The sequence below is a fragment of the Rousettus aegyptiacus genome, unplaced genomic scaffold (genome assembly GCF_014176215.1).
Source record: "Rousettus aegyptiacus isolate mRouAeg1 unplaced genomic scaffold, mRouAeg1.p scaffold_m13_p_7, whole genome shotgun sequence".
Classification (NCBI taxonomy): domain Eukaryota; kingdom Metazoa; phylum Chordata; class Mammalia; order Chiroptera; family Pteropodidae; genus Rousettus; species Rousettus aegyptiacus.
This window is the reverse complement of record NW_023416310.1, coordinates 21043401-21059027: the sequence shown is the minus strand read 5'-3', so window position 1 is coordinate 21059027 and position 15627 is coordinate 21043401. Positions and strand designations below refer to the sequence as shown.

Sequence of the window (15627 nt, the reverse complement as noted above, 5' to 3'; positions counted from 1 at the left end):
TGATAGTAGCTGTTTTTTCTATTTTGTCTTGCCTTAGAGATAAAATTGTCAGATTCCCTTGAGGATTGATTGATCTGGGTCCTTCAGCAGTGCACAGGAGGTGGTAGGCAGCCTGGCAGGTACTGCCTCGTGGACATGTCTTCATCTTGGGTCTTTTCTTGAAAAGTTTCCAAGAAGGCTGGCAGATAGGCTTCTTGAAGGGTATATCTAGCTATTCATTTATCTAAGAGTTTCTCTAGTTTGTGACATCTGCAGTGCTGGGGTTTGCTTCTCCAGAATTCATAGAAGTGCACATTATAGGAACACGCTTTCCAGTGTTTAGGGCAAACTGAAGTTCTGTGTAAACAACCAAGTTTCTCTTTCCTGCTGCCACTGTTTCTTAAATCAGGGAAAACTCAGGTAATTGGATTATTCTTGCCTGATTAAGAACTTATTCAATTAAAATTCTTGAGCATTAGTAGTTGTATTCCCTTATCTAGGAAATAATAATTTGCCTGAATTGGTCATACCATATAATTAAGATTAAGGCTACAGTGAAATTAAATTGTATTTTTGATCTGAATTTGAAATCGTTGCCTTTTCCTTCCATCTTTTATTTTGTAGTTCTTTGTGCCATGAAAGAGGACAGTGAAAAAGTTCCAAGCTTGTTAACTGATTATATACTGAAAGGTGAGTTTTATAATGGCTTATGTGTAATGGTTGGGAAGTTATGGTTAGGTCAATAAGTGCATCGTCTTGCTAATAGATTAAAAACTACTTTCAAATGCACAAGTTTTATTTCATTTTTGCAGGGTGAGGATACCTGGCTCAATTATGTTACCAACATTATAAATTATGATTATATAAAATTTATTTGAGGTCCTGGGCTGGAAACTATTTCACAACTAAATGATAAACACTGAGACAGTGGAGAAAATACTATGGAGATAATGCCATAATTTTGAGTTATGAATCTCAGTTGTCGACCTGGGGAGGGTTTGCGAAGGGTGGTCTCTGCCATCTTAGGGCCAATAGAAAGAGAAGGACAGATCAGTGAGGATGGAGGAAGGAGGGGACAGTCAGGTCAGTTAAAGTCCCAAAGGGAACATAAAAAGGATTGGTGTAAGGGGACAGGAATGAGAGGAGGAAAAAATGGAAAGAATGGACTTTCATAAACCCAGGAGAGTGAAAAATGAGCCATAAATCTTAGGAGCAAGATCAAGATCTCACAGGATGGGAGTAGTGATGAAGCAAAAGATGACTGTTGGCGTTAATGAGATTGCCTGCTTTGCTCAGGAAAGAGGAAATTTTGGATGATAAAGAGACCAAAGAATTTAATTATAGGCAAAACTAATAGTTTGCAATGAAATAATATTTCGAAAAGTAGCAGTTTTTCAGCGGACAGATTTCCAAAGCATCGCAAAATGCATATCCTGTAGCATTTGATCCAATTTTGAGAGCAATCTTCTGGTACCTTTTCTCTTTTGGGTTCCCTCTCTCCTCCACCATTTGTTAGCTGAACATAGGAAGGTTGGGATTTCTGAGATGTTAGATAACTCAGGACTTTTCTTCAGCCTAGGTTCACGAGGAGCGAATCTCAGTAGTGTACGCAGGAGTTCAAACTGAGTAATACCCAAGTATGACCTATGAGAGACTTGATGGGGAGTCAGCCATTAGTAGACAGAGGGCAGAAAAGACTAAATCAACATTATTGTTTTTTCATGAGCTGTTTTTCTGATGGAAGGCTTTTTCTTACTACGTTCTGAATTTTTTTTAATACCTCACATCTTTGTTTTTGTGTTGTGCTAGCATTGGTATGAAAGCTGGATTGTTCTGAGGTTTGTTCTTAATGTGAAACAGAAATGAGATGAACATAAAGAACATGTCTTAATCTTTAATTATAGTGGGTTCCCTGGGCACTGCCATGAGGACCAGAGATAAAATGAGCTTCTGAAGCATTCTGTAGCTATTTTATCATTTCACTGCATGGAAGAATTTTATGACCTAGAGAACAAGTGCTCTGGGGAAAGATGATTTTTGATTTTTTCTTCTAAAATCCAGTATGTAACAACCTATATTGCATGCCTTAGGGAAGCAGCACCCATCAAATTCTGCTCCCATGTCAGGCCGCTGGCTCCAGTCTGTGAGCCCAGGTCTGTCTATGCTGTACCTGCTTCGGATGCGCTGCGTGCGTATGTTTTGTGGTTTTGTCTTAGCTTTGTACTGTAAGGACTGGGTGGAAAAGAAGTGATGACACTAGACCAAGAGAATGAAGAGGGAGCGATTTAATATTCAGGGGTGTTCAAGGGCATGGGGAAGTGTGGACGCTGGGTGATTTAAATTGCTCTTTTCCACCCATCCTGGAAACCCACAGCCAGTTGACGATTCCTCTCCCTCTGGGACCATTTGCCTAGGAGCGGGTGTTGCTCAAGGGAGAACTTGCCTTTCCTTTTCTTGGTGGACCTTTCTCATTGTTGTTTTAACACCAATGACTATGGCTTGGCTCCCTAAATATCACTATAATTTTAATGCGAAGGTGAGAAATGAATGAATGTAGAAAAGTAGCTTCCCTTGGCCTGAGGAAGTTGGGATGAAAGTTGTATGGGCTACTTAAGCTTCTCTTTCTCACACCTGCTAATTACCCTACAGCTGCTTGCTGCCATCCCTGTCCTCAACAGTTGTACCAAAGGCTTGTAGTATAGATATGGCTGCTGATCCTAGATAGGAATAAACGTGTGCACCTTTGAGTTCACCAGGGAGCCTGTTCACTATTACAAGCCTCATGGTATAGGGCCAGCGTTATGGGCTTCTACCTCTAAGTGGTACCCTATGAGACATGACCTTTCGGTATCTCATTTCTGGGCAATTCTAATGTGTCTTGAGATAACTTTTCATTGTTGGGTGTAGCCTTTTAAATCTTTAAAAATTGCTACTATAGATCCTTGCATTTTTAGTTATTAATGATTTTTATATACATGTAAGATGTATATAAAATGTATATACATCTTGTGTAAATGTGTACAAAATATATTTCTTTTTTTCCTTCCTCCAGTTCTGTGTCCTACATAGGGTGGCATCACTTCAGGAGTTTTCTTTCGTGGACAAGCTAGATTTCCTATAGCATTATTCTGAAAGCTGGCTACCATTACCTTCCTGCTGTTGGAAACTCAGCGCACTTGAACTTGGGTTTGTGATTCAGTATTAATAGATCATGCCTTCACTAATTCTTTATATTACGAACCAAGAGAAATATGACAGTTTTGAATTCTACAGATGGTTTTTTGTTAAACACTAACAATTATGAACTCTTCAACTTCGTAAAGAGGAATATTAACTATGCATGTGCATTTATAGTTTTCATTAACTGACAGTATGGCTATGTGAGTTTTTATGGCTTTTTAGAGCTAAACTGCATTGAAGAACTGGATTAAAGCATTGAGAGATTTACACTAGAGGTATTCTTCAGTGATGGTAAAAACCAGCACAGATTTTTATGAGAATTGTTGTATAAATATCACCTTAACAGTATTGGAACTAAACAAATGTGGGCTATTCTCATAAGCAGCTCAACCAGAATGTGTGTTATTTTGGCGTAATTCTTAGTATCAAAACTGTGGTGGTGACTGGTTTTAGGTTTCACCATTGTTTAGCTTAAGTTGCCACTTACTTTCAGAATCCTGTTAGTTTAGATGTTTGTGTTTTGTTTCACATGTCTGAAGAAGTGCCCTTTCCTTATGGTGCTTGAGAAACTGCTGCAGCATTGCCCAGTTCCCACTACTGTGTTATGTTTTATTCATGCCTGTGTGTTTTCCCAAAGTACTAATTTTAGAAACAGCCACTCATGGGATACTTCACTACTTGTGAAACACTTCTGCCAGTTCTAATCAAGTCAGTGCTATTTAATAAATGTTCAAAACAGGTAACATATACTTGGGAGCTTTATTTTCAGAGTTTTTGTTGTATTTTGTAATGATTTTTTTTCCCTTTCAGTGCTAGATTCCTCCTCTGTTCCACACATTGGCCATCACTGGAGGGTGTAAGCTGGTGAAACCCCGATTAGCCTCATGATGGTAAGGAGGGGAGAGGGAGCCAGGCTGTGCTGAGCTGCTGTGGAAGGACAGAGGCCCTGCTGTTTCCTGGGTCTGTGAGACATTCACACTAGCTCTACGGCTTCCTCCCTTAGGTAACCCAAGTGCAGGAAGTCTAGATAGCTACTCGTAACCCTGGAGGGTCATCAGACAACCTGAAAACAAAAGGACAATTCATCTTTCTCATCCCAAATGTGGATATCTTTCTGAAAGTTACATGGTGTGATTTAAAGTGTTTATTTGCTGCCAAGAACCAAACTGCAAACAATCTCCTTACAGCTGTTTTTTGAAAACAAAACAAACTGTAGAACTACAGTGCACTCCAAGTGCCATAGATCTATTTTATTCTTCAGGAAATTATATTTGTTTTTCTTTTACAAGAGCACAACAGGAACCAAAGTAAAAGAGTAATAGATACAGCACTCAGGATAAATCATATCTTTAAAATAATAAAAAAATTTACACCTTGTCCTATATCCTGTTAGTATTTTCATAATATGGCCATGATTGAAAAAACAAAAAGCAAGCATTTACAATTTTTTTGATAGACTTTTTATGCCAGGAATGGATTATCAAATGGATTAATTATCAACAAAATTTTATAACAATCAGGCTGATGTAAATCTATTTTGGTAACATTAACAAATTTATTCTGGAAATAGATAAAAATATTGCCCCTTGATAATAAATCTTTTTCTTTGATGCAAACAGCTAGAACACCTTTTTTCCTTTTTTGATATTCTAAGACAAAGAAAATGGTTAATCTTCAGATTAATAAATTAGGTCATTATAATAATAAATTAATTTTTTTTAAAGTTCAGCAACCTCTGTCCAAGTATTTACAACAATACTTGAAAGTTCCTTTACAAAACAGAACACATTTTCTTTTCACATTAAGCATACTGGGTATCTGTGTCTTTCACAACAAGCATTTTTAAACGAAAAAAATCAATGCACAAATGGGTAATTAGTATAAAAGTGCTAAGAGCTGTTTGAAAAGTTAACACTATACAGTCAGTTATATTTGAGGCAAACTACAACAAACTTCCAGCTTATTATGGACAATATTCCAGTAGTTGTTTCAAACAGTTGTTTGAAAAAAAAAAAAAATACAGGAGCTGATTAGTGAGGCAGATAAACTGCCGTCAATGTCTCTGGCCAGTGAGGGAACTGAAAACCAACTGAAAGCAAAGCCAAATGAGGAAGATTTACTAAAGGAATACCTTCTCCATAGCAGGTGTGATGCTGACTGCTCAAGGCAGGTGCGTACACACGTATACTCAAACGCACACATCTTTCTTCCCAATTAACCTAAGTAGAATGAGATTTTGTTATTCAAAAATTTGTCAGTGATCAGAAGCATTGATATGGAATGCCTGTTTGTCTTTGTTCTGGTTAAAAATCTCATAAAAATACATTCAACAGGAAAACACGAATTGTATGTGTATAAATATATGTTTATATATATTATATACACACGCACACAAATACTTTTGTTTTTTGAAGCATAAGATAGTTACATAAATATTCCTATAATTGCTAAAGTTTAAAGAGGCATATTTTTTTTGAGCTTCAACAAAGGTGCTTGAATAAAATACAATTAAAATGAAGTAGTTTCTATTTTGTAGAATCAGTATATAATAAGGAAAAAAAAAATCCCCAGTCTTTTTTAAAAAAACGTTTCTTCTTAAGCTAGAGCTTCAACAAAAACTATGAACAACCAACAATAGAACAGAACAAAGCAACAACAAACAATGAAGTATATAGCCCCTGGAAATACCTGGTGTCCTTCACCCTCTCCCTCCTTCCTGCCACGCTGTAGTCAGAAAAAGCTCCAGTGCTCACATCGAGAAATGACTTTAGGTCCTGTGCATGTGCTGACTCTGCTAGGAACTGGCTGATTGGCTTGGAAGAAAATGAAAGCAGCAAAAAGTATAACTGTATATATCCTTAATAACCCGCTTTAGAGAAATGTCGCTCTCACATTTCTCTTGCTTCCTCATCACCTACCGCAGCTGTGACTGTATAGAAAAGAAACTTGTGGCTTTAGACCTGGGATGGCTATCAAGAGGTTCTGATGCGCTTGTCTGGCAGTTCTAAGGTGGTTATGGCCGCTGGATCGCAAGGCCTTTTTTTTTGTTTCCTGCTCATTCACGCCTGAGCTTTGCCGCAACCAGTGCAGTCTTCAGAGCAACAGGAAAAAATATCCTCTGGGCCACTGAACTGCTTTTATTTTATGGGATTTCTTTCTCCCCGAGCCAAGCTGACCAATTTGTCTTCCCAACACCACCCTCCCACCCATTTCCCCAACCAAACTCACTGTCCCCACCCCCAAATATCTCTACAGCTATATTACAAGCAAATATATCTTAGCAACTTTAAAAACTTTGGTTCTAAGAAAACACTTGGTCAGTTATCTTGAGGAAAAGTGGGAATGCTTGTTCGGCACATGGCCGTAGCCAGAGCCCATCCCAGTCAGTTCTTAGCGCTGTACTGTACATCAAGTCACAATCCAATACAATCCACTAAGCAAGTGCACAAATTCTAGTTTTCTTTTAAGAGCAGACTTAATTGCTTTTTGTCTTCTAAAACCTCATCCAACTTGCCTTTCTTCACACCGTTTGGTAGAAATTGTCTGCCTGTAGATGATTCTGTTTTTGCATGCTGTAGAAGCCACTGAATCTCGCATCGGGTTCAGCAATTCTTAGCATTCTCTGGGCACTGTCTCCCTGGACTCTGGTTCCTTTCTTGCAGTCCACAGATACCAGCTGATTATTTAAGGAAGAAGGCTAGTGAGAAAAGGAAAACCACAAAGAGTTAGTTGCTTCATGTCTCCCAAATTAACGCAAATGTTGTACCTAATTCAAGTGGGATGATAGCTTCACAGGACACTGGTGGGCAGACTATGTGGAATTTACATCCTGTTCTAGTACCTATGACAGTTTTCAGGGATACTCGCAAAATGTTTAAAGGTGAAATGTCAATTAATTACGTCAAATGGAGATGAGAGAATTGAAAAAAATATTAGTAGAGTGACATAACTACTTTTAAATCCTTAAAGTACAGACTAGTCCTTAAGAGGGTTGAATGAGTAGAAGTTACGAAACAGACAGATTTAAGATAGACAATTCTGAATCAGGCTGTTTAACAGCATTGTGGGGTGGGCCTGCCCATCTGTAGCTAGTCCCTCCATGCACTTTGAGTGGGTCTCTTATCCTGGCTTCGCACAGTGAGGACTGTGTCTTGCTTAGTCCTTGTCTGTACCTTTGCCTCAGTCTTGCCCTGTATCCTGCTCATTCACTCAGGCTGTGCCCAATGCATACTGGTCAAATGAAAATCAGGGGCAGGATAACCATTTGACGAGATTTTATAGGGAAGTTTCATCTAGATGGTAAATTGGATTAAAATAATTATTTAGTCAATTTTCAATTCTTAAGGTGTATGGTTTTCTTAGGGGAAAAAATACTAATTCAAAAGATAGAATTAAAGTTGGAAGAAATCATGATTTCTCAATGAAAATGAATTTTCTTTCCATTTAAAATAGGCAAATTTGACAACGAATACATACCCTTCCTCCCCCAGGATAAAATCTGCCTGTCTAGTATTACACAGTCTCTTCATCTTTTGCTTCCTTTCCCCTCTGCTTTCCTGAGACACGGCTCCCTGTCCTTTGGACTTCTGTACATCCTCAATCATCTAGCACTCTTACCTCTCCTGAGTTTCATAACCCTTCCTTTATTTCTTTTCTCTAATTCCAAATTGATCATTGAGAAACACCAGATGCCCAACTTTTAATTTCTCATATAAATGACAATGACTTAGCAATCAATCCAGAGGTACCTGTTTATTTGAAAACTAAAATAAATCCAGGAAATTGGATCTGTGAAAAGTCAGGATTCATTAACCAATGGATGATGGATAATTCATCTAGTGATTGATCCAGCCGTGGGCTGTACCAGATATTTGACTGATTGTTACAGCTTGATACATATTGAGGCTACGACAAGCAAAATAAAAACTTCATTAGCTAATATAAAGTATCATACAATTTAAGGAAATAAATTGCTTTCTTAGTTTGATCATTCAAAAGACTGAAACTTTTTCAGGGCCATACCTTAGTTGGTGTTCGATACCAGCAAAGCAGGGGTATCCACTGTTTCTTCTGATTGATGAATAGGAATGCTATTATAATAGAAAGGCCTATTATGATGGGAACCACGACTGAGGCAATGGAGTCCAGCGAAGAGTCTTCGCCTGGGGGCCGTCTGTTGTTATCTCTGTAATCTACCTGGAGGTGACCCATATCTAGGGAAAAAAAATTACAAGAATTAATTACCTACACCAGAATTTTTAAGGATTATTTAAATTACATTGCAAATACAAGTCAGCAACTTGGCTTTGTTGATTCACAGTACTAGGGCTAAAACATGATTAACATCTACCGTTGATCCAAAAAGGACTTATGAGAGGACCGAGTTCTTAGGAATGGATGTAAAAAAGGAAATATTGGAGTTGAGGAGGTTAATAATTGGGCAGGATGATAGTTTTAGCTAGTCAAGGAAATAAGAAAATTCTTATGTAGGCTTTAAAAAGTGACAAAAACTAGAATACTGAAAATATTTTTATTAATACTATACTGGCTTCTAAGATTTTAAAGCAGAAACGTTAGCTTGGCTCCCTGCTTAAAAGCAAATAGAAGACTAGGACAAAGTATATTCTTTTTATTAGTGTAATAGCCACAACTAATTACCAGTGTAATAGTAAAAACTTAGCCAGAATCAAGAGCTTGGTCTTTAGATTGATACTTTGGTTTGCTGAACTCTAAGCAAAACTGCCTTCCTTTTCATAAAATTGTTCGAAACTCACTAGACCAATGAGATCATTTTCCTATCTTATTTATTAATACACTTACTGCACAGGGGACATTTAATTTTGCGCTTACGAATGAAAGTCTGCTCCTTTTCATCATCGTTCTTGCAATGAATATTGCAGGCAGAGATAAAAAGGTTAAATACACGCCGATGAGGAGCATGCCCTGGAAGTTTCTTTTATTTTGTTTCAAATAAACCACTGTAGTCAGGTTGTCTACATACGTCAAAGACCAGGTTAGTGAAAGATGCAGGACACATACTATCAAAAGGAATTGCTCATAAATTGTTCTGGAAACTCAGCTCACGAAGTTGCACAGACTGTATGGTTTAAAAATCAGATTTTTATGAATATGCTGCTTTGTATATGTCAGGGAAGGGGAAGAAGAGAACCATCCTTGTCATTTTAGCCAGTATAGATAATACTTCATAGGAAAGCGGGGAAAAAGGAACATATTTATCAGCGTCAAGAAGAATGCCAGCAGTAAAAATGTTATTGATGAATTCGGGTTTTAAATGCACAAAGAATAAAGAAATGAATTTTTGGCTTACTACATTCCAATGACATTAGAAATAATCTTAGGACTACATGTTATACAAGATTTTTAAAAGTAAATTAAGGAAAATCTTGGTGAAAAGAGAATGAAGTTTCAATTAAGGTCTGTTTATAAAATTCAGTCCTTAAGTTCTGTTTTAATGGTAAAAGGCCATAAAATTTAGCTTTGAGCTAAAGAAAAAGTGGAAATAAGGTATCATCAGTAAGCTTCACAGTGTCTTTAAGATTAAAACAATCTGTTGCTTAGGAGAAACATTTTCTTGCTATTGACACATGAGGAAATTTCTCCTTGGGGTCTTTATAGCAGAGCTACAATGTAATGCACAGATTTTCAATGTGTTACAACAAATAAGGCTGTTCTTATGACTAAAGCCCAGCATCCAGAACAGTGTGTAGCACAGTTATCACTAATATTTCTTGATCAAATGACTGTAAACATGCTAAGGCACCATTCGGTCAGACTAATTACAGGAGATAAAACACTGGAAAACACTGGTTCCAGGAATTTGGCGCGCAGGTCATTCGATCTAAGCTTAACACTTCACATACCTAGGCTAATAGACCATTAATCTCTGAAGCAATGAATACTGCTCTTTCCAAAAGAAATAGAAAAACTGTACAGCAATGATTTTGAGAATGTCCTTGGAGTAGACAGGAGGCTAAGAGCATAGCTAAGAGCAAGGGTATACTATTTTGACCAAGAAGTCTACGTTCATAGAGAAGGCAGTATTGACAGAAACTCTGCCTTGCTTTCCCACTTAACTATTGAGAGACAGGACAGCATTTCTATTAGACACAACTGAAAGGACAGAGCAAGAAAAATAAAGCATGGAATAAACCTGGTGAGTGGAAAAACTGACACATAATAAATCGAAGTCCCGTGTTGTAAAAACTACCCAGAAGTTAGAAAGTAACCTAATGCATAAATGCTTAGTACAGAATCCACAGGGGCAGTGAATAATTCATTATGACTCTGTTTAGAGTTCATTCACATATAAATATCAATGATAGCTTAGAAATTCCACCTAGGACAAGAACATATTTTGTTCTATCACTAAGTCTCTGAACACGTGCGGCCACAAAGAGGCATTTACCCAGTTGCCTGCAGAGCTTATTCTAGTATTCAGGGTTAACTCTGTTATAAGCCTCTCTACAGTATTATTTGAACTGACTTGGGCATGCCATTTAAAAAGTTACCCAAAGGAGATTTTCAAAATTAAAGGAAAAACAAGACCCTATATAAGAATAGATCTCAGCTGATTTTGGTACTTACCTCTGGGGAGATGGATGTCATTTTCACTAGGTGTGGGCCACGCAGGAACCTCTAGGTCAATCTCTCCACGATGATTTGTCTTCTCAATGGGTATATTGGTTGGTTCCGGGACATACATTTCTGAAAGAAGGGGACATTTTTCATAAGAGATGAAGGAGGGGCTACTTATTGTTGACATTTGTTTCTTCAAATAGATGGTGCATTCAGTTCAATACAGTCTGTCCTGGGACAGAAAGATCCAGTTACTGCATTTATATCATTAATGCCAGACAATCACTAGCGCTGCAGGAGTGCGAAACATGTTTTAAACCCATTTAAAGGGGGAGAAAACGAGCTTTCTCCTCCACTGGAGTCAGATACTCTTCATTTTCATGTCAAATGGTGCTGGCTCTGTAGTTCTGTGCAAGCAAGCATTGGACTAGCTGATTTGGAAGCATATTTTACTTTCCATCGACTAAATATTAAATTTTAACTGTTGCTCTTTAACCCATGAGTTGAATTAGTTACATGTCACAGGAAGTGAAAAACGTCTGTCACTCTTCATGCATTTCTTAGTTATTTCCTCGTCCGGTCTCGTCCCCTAAATAGGAATGGACTGAGGCGGACCTGATGAGGTGCTGCCTGCTTCAAATCTTAACTGTCTGCTCAGTTATCACTGAATCCTGTAGATTGGAAACTGATCTTCGAGTATACACGCAGTCACACAGACACTTTGATCAACGCCATGAAACAAAACTGAGAAGAAGAATACTCTTTATCCCAAATATCAGGGTTGTTTTTTTTTTTTTTTTTTTTTTTTTAAGTCAAGTTCTAAAAGGGACTAATGAAAAGGTCCAAAGCTTACCTTGGCTCCTACAAATATATTTGTACATCCTTACTTCATCTGGCTAACAACAAGTAGCCCAACTTTTTAACGAAATAATTCTTAAGAACCTATATTTTCAAAATGAGACAATAAAAGTCTTCATCGATCACTTCCTCTTGGTCAGATCCTGACATCTTATTAACTGATTTTTATAATAAGGTTATTCAACATTGGTTAATACTAAATACTTACTAATAGCCTAATTTAGTCCAAATATAATACATAAACTACAAAAATAAGACATGATATATAGAAAGAAGAATCCTTTCTGCTCTGAGTTATCATCGTCTATCCTTTCAAGAAGTAAACCTTAAGATGGCTTTGAGAGAAGGGAAAAGTAACAGAGAAGAGAGTACGTACTAAGCTTCCCCTGGGGAAGAGATTCAGAGAGGTTAAGTCAACTGCGGAAGATCATGCATCCAGGAACTACAGAGCTGGGATTCCAAGGTCCAGGTTTTCCCGTTGTCTCCAAGAATAAAGTCATTTTGGCCTTAGTCCCCCAGTCTTCTGCTTCCTTAAATTACAAGGCCTCGGACATGGCAGAAACTAGACAGCCTTACAGTTCTGAAAAGTTCAATGGGTCCCTGAAAACTCTAGAGATGAGAATTTGCTGAACATATCATTTACAGCCGTGAAGGCCTGAGTACAAAGCAGTGATTCCGACTTTTCTATCATTCCTGAATCACCCAAAGAGCTTATAAAATGTGCTGATTCTCACGGGTCCTAATTTGGTAGGTCTGGGCTGGGTGGTGCTGGGGTGGCTTTTTCAGGCGGGATGGAGTTTAGCTCTCCCACTGAGAAACTCTGAGATGTGGTATGAATTCCCTGGAGGAATTTGGGGAAAAGACTACCTTGACACTAATGTGACAACTTTAAGTGTGACATCTTTAAGCGCCACGGCACCCCTGAATCCCTCTCCTGCCTGGTCCAGTGCACAGCGCTGAACCTTCCTATCGCCAACAGGGCAAACATGCTGCTGGCTTCTGAGGCCTTTTCAGTAGAAAAGGTGAACGTGAGATCTGTTCCACCAAGCCTGTAAATGTCAACAGCTAAGGAGCAAAAACGTCCTCAGATGCTCTCGGCTGGATTCAGTTGTTTCTCCTCAGGTTTTCCCCTCCTACCTGCCTATGGGTAGATTTTAAGCGAAACCCTGCACATCAGTTCTCTTATTAGCAACAGCAGGGGAAGCGGGAAGGAGCTGCCTAGGATGGAAGGAGGATGTCTTCTCCAGTGATGAGTCATCTCAGCATTGTTCAGTGACTATTTCCTAAGCCCTTCCTCCGTGACAGACACCGGTCTAAGTTCTGGGGATGCAGCTCTGATCGAGGCCAACCTTGCCGTCACGGGCCTCTTGTCCTGACAGCAGCTCCTCGCCGTTCAGCAGCTCCTGGCCTGTCCTTCGTGTTGGTGTGCACTCCTAAGCTCCGTTCGGCTCTGATTAAAATTCACCCACACCTGCGCCCCTCCTTTTTTAACCGCAAAATACTTAAAAGTTTTAGTTGAGAGCCCTCAAGTCTAAGGGGAGGTCATTTCCCTTCAATTTGAATTTAAGAAGGAAGCTGCCTCTCAGCGGTTTGGCCAAAAAGGATCTATTTTTTTTTTTTTTTCAGGAAAAAACTTCATGGAGAAACAAAAAGAAGTATGAGTGCTGCTGTTTCCATGACTAGACCCAGGCCTTCCGGGGCCAAGGACGGCATTCACCCCCAACTGTAACATACAACCCTTCCGGCATTTACTACAGGGGCCCTTCGTAGCTGCTGGCATTGTTAGATGACAGGGCTAGAAGAGGGACAAAACTACTTTTGGCCAGGCCACACACATCAGAGGCACGTGGTCACAATTAAGAATTACCCCTGTGGTCAGATGTGATCTGAACTTCAGAAGAACCCAAGACTACTTACTGGGGATACACTCTGCGTTCAGAGGCACCTGGCCAGCTGTGAGCCACCTTCCTCAAAATGTCATTTGCAGGAATGCTTGGGGCTCACAAGCTGAGGACACCACTTTTTTGGAGGTAGAACCTGAAGTCCACTTAGGACCAAAACTCCCAGGTCCACTGCTAACTAGCTGCGGGACTGGATAATTTGCTGAACTCTTCTGGGCCTCAGTTTCTTCTGTAAAATGGGATAAGTACTAACCAGCTAAGCAGCTCGTAGGTTTTGTACTCATATCCGAAGACTGCAGAGGGGAAAGTGCTTTGTGAAGGGCGAGGCTCTTCAGAATGTTAGTGATAACATCCAGACGGCAGAGTGAGGCGCCTGAGCCAGCTAGATGAGAAATGGAAGCCTGCAACTTGAGTGAAGAGCCCTGACTCTGATCACAGTGTGCCGATGGGAGAATGGGACAGGAATCCAACCTTCCTGGCAGGCGACACTTAACATGTAAAGTGGCAAAAGCGCTACTGATGGCAAACTTTGCTGAGAGAGAAGATGGAGAAATGATTCGTCAATAATATCAGATACAGAAAGGAGAGTTACAGAAATTAAATTTCCATCGAACAGTAAATCCTCACTGAGAAGTCACTAGAGAAATATCCTGTAATGAACAAGGATGTCAGCAATATCTACACCCTCTCCTTTACCAAATTCACAAACCGAGGAGAGAGAATCTTTGCCTCTTTTCCTACCACCATCGGGATTGGGGACCTTACTGACATACACCCGGGACATCTGTAGGCAAGTGGCAGCTACCTGGCCACTGGTCTCTCCCTGCTTCGGCCCCTCCTGCATCCCTCCATGTCGGTCTTCCCAAGACACCTATGCGATCGTGTCATTCGTCTCAAAAACGAGCCTCCCACTCCTTATAAAGGGCTCAGTTTACACTCTTCATTTCACAGTTAAGGCCCTAAAAACCTTGGCCAAAGCTATTTGTTCTGTCCTTAGCTCCTGAGCTTGTGCTTCTAGAACTCTCTTTTCCAGGGGCATTTCACCTTGACCTTTCTACCTCAGGGTCTTTGGTCAGATTACCCTCTTCACGCCAATGAAGAGAGCCCACCTGTCCTTCAAGATCTAGCTCAGGTCCTTCTGTGAAAGCCTCCAAGACTACTCTCCTTCACAAGAAAATCTTAATTGTGAACTTGGCACTCATGGTCTGTGACAGGGCTGTACAACCGCTGTCTCAAATTCACCTCCGTCCCTTGAAAGTATCCTAATTCGACTTTGCCTCCACCACTGTACTGAAATGGCTCATCAAGATGATTAGGACAATGCCACCCACACAACAGTCAGTTCCCACTTCTCACCTGACTTGATCTAATGGCCCTCCCACCCTTCTCCATTTTGCATCCAGGTCACACACATCTCTGTTTCCTCCTGTGTCCCTGGAGCTCCCTATTTCCTGTCCAGTCCCTCCCCACCTGCCCAGTCTCCCAAGTGCTAGATGGTCTCTGGGCTCAGTGCCGGGCTCTTCTCTATCTATACTCGCTCCTTGGTGGTCGCATCACGGCTCAAGGCTAAAATACCGCGTATGGCTGACAACTTTCAAATTTATAGATCAATTTCCAATCTCTCTTTTGAACTTCAGATCAGATATTCACTGTCTATTCATTATCTCCACTTAGATGTCTAAGGGGGATTTCAAACTAAAATGCCCTAAACTGAACTGATTTTACCCCAGAGCTGCAACTCCATGGTTGAGTCCAAAAACTTCATAGTTATCTCTGACTTCTCTTCCCCTCACTCCCCACATCTAATTCCAATCCTACTGATTCTACTCTGATGACAGAATCAGACTCCAGCCACTTCCCCCCACCTCCACGGCTTCTATGGTCCAAGCCACCATCCTCTTTCCCCTGGACTATTGAAAAGCCTCCAAATTGGTCACTCTGCCTCCACTCCTGCCCTCCACACCCACACTCCGTGCTCAACCCAGCACCGAGAAATCCCTGTAAACGGTAAGTCGCACCATGTCATTCCTCCAGAGTCCACCTCAGTAAAACCCCACGCTCACCACGAGGCTGTGTCTGGGCCCGCGGCTGCCTCTGCGTTCCTCGCTACCCT

At 40.1% G+C, this 15627-nt stretch overlaps 2 protein-coding genes across 7 annotated transcripts in view; one reads left to right on the top strand and one right to left on the bottom strand.

Moving 5' to 3' along the window:
* The window catches only part of FEZ2 (fasciculation and elongation protein zeta 2), a 37399-nt gene extending 33478 nt beyond the window's left edge, over positions 1-3921 (top strand). For all 3 annotated transcript variants that reach the window (XM_036224029.1, XM_016156674.2, XM_036224030.1), the window contains 2 exons: positions 604-669; positions 3032-3921. In XM_036224029.1, coding sequence (XP_036079922.1) covers positions 604-669; positions 3032-3048 — 83 coding nt within the window. In that variant the 3' untranslated portion in view covers positions 3049-3921. The remainder of the gene's footprint in view (positions 1-603; positions 670-3031) is intronic.
* Positions 3922-4383: 462 nt separating this feature from the next.
* Positions 4384-15627, bottom strand: part of CRIM1 (cysteine rich transmembrane BMP regulator 1) — a 178318-nt gene continuing 167074 nt past the window's right edge. For all 4 annotated transcript variants that reach the window (XM_016156670.2, XM_036224027.1, XM_016156672.2 and 1 more), the window contains 3 exons: positions 10765-10884; positions 8182-8372; positions 4384-6856 (listed from right to left, as the gene is read on the bottom strand). In XM_016156670.2, coding sequence (XP_016012156.1) covers positions 6680-6856; positions 8182-8372; positions 10765-10884 — 488 coding nt within the window. In that variant the 3' untranslated portion in view covers positions 4384-6679. The remainder of the gene's footprint in view (positions 6857-8181; positions 8373-10764; positions 10885-15627) is intronic.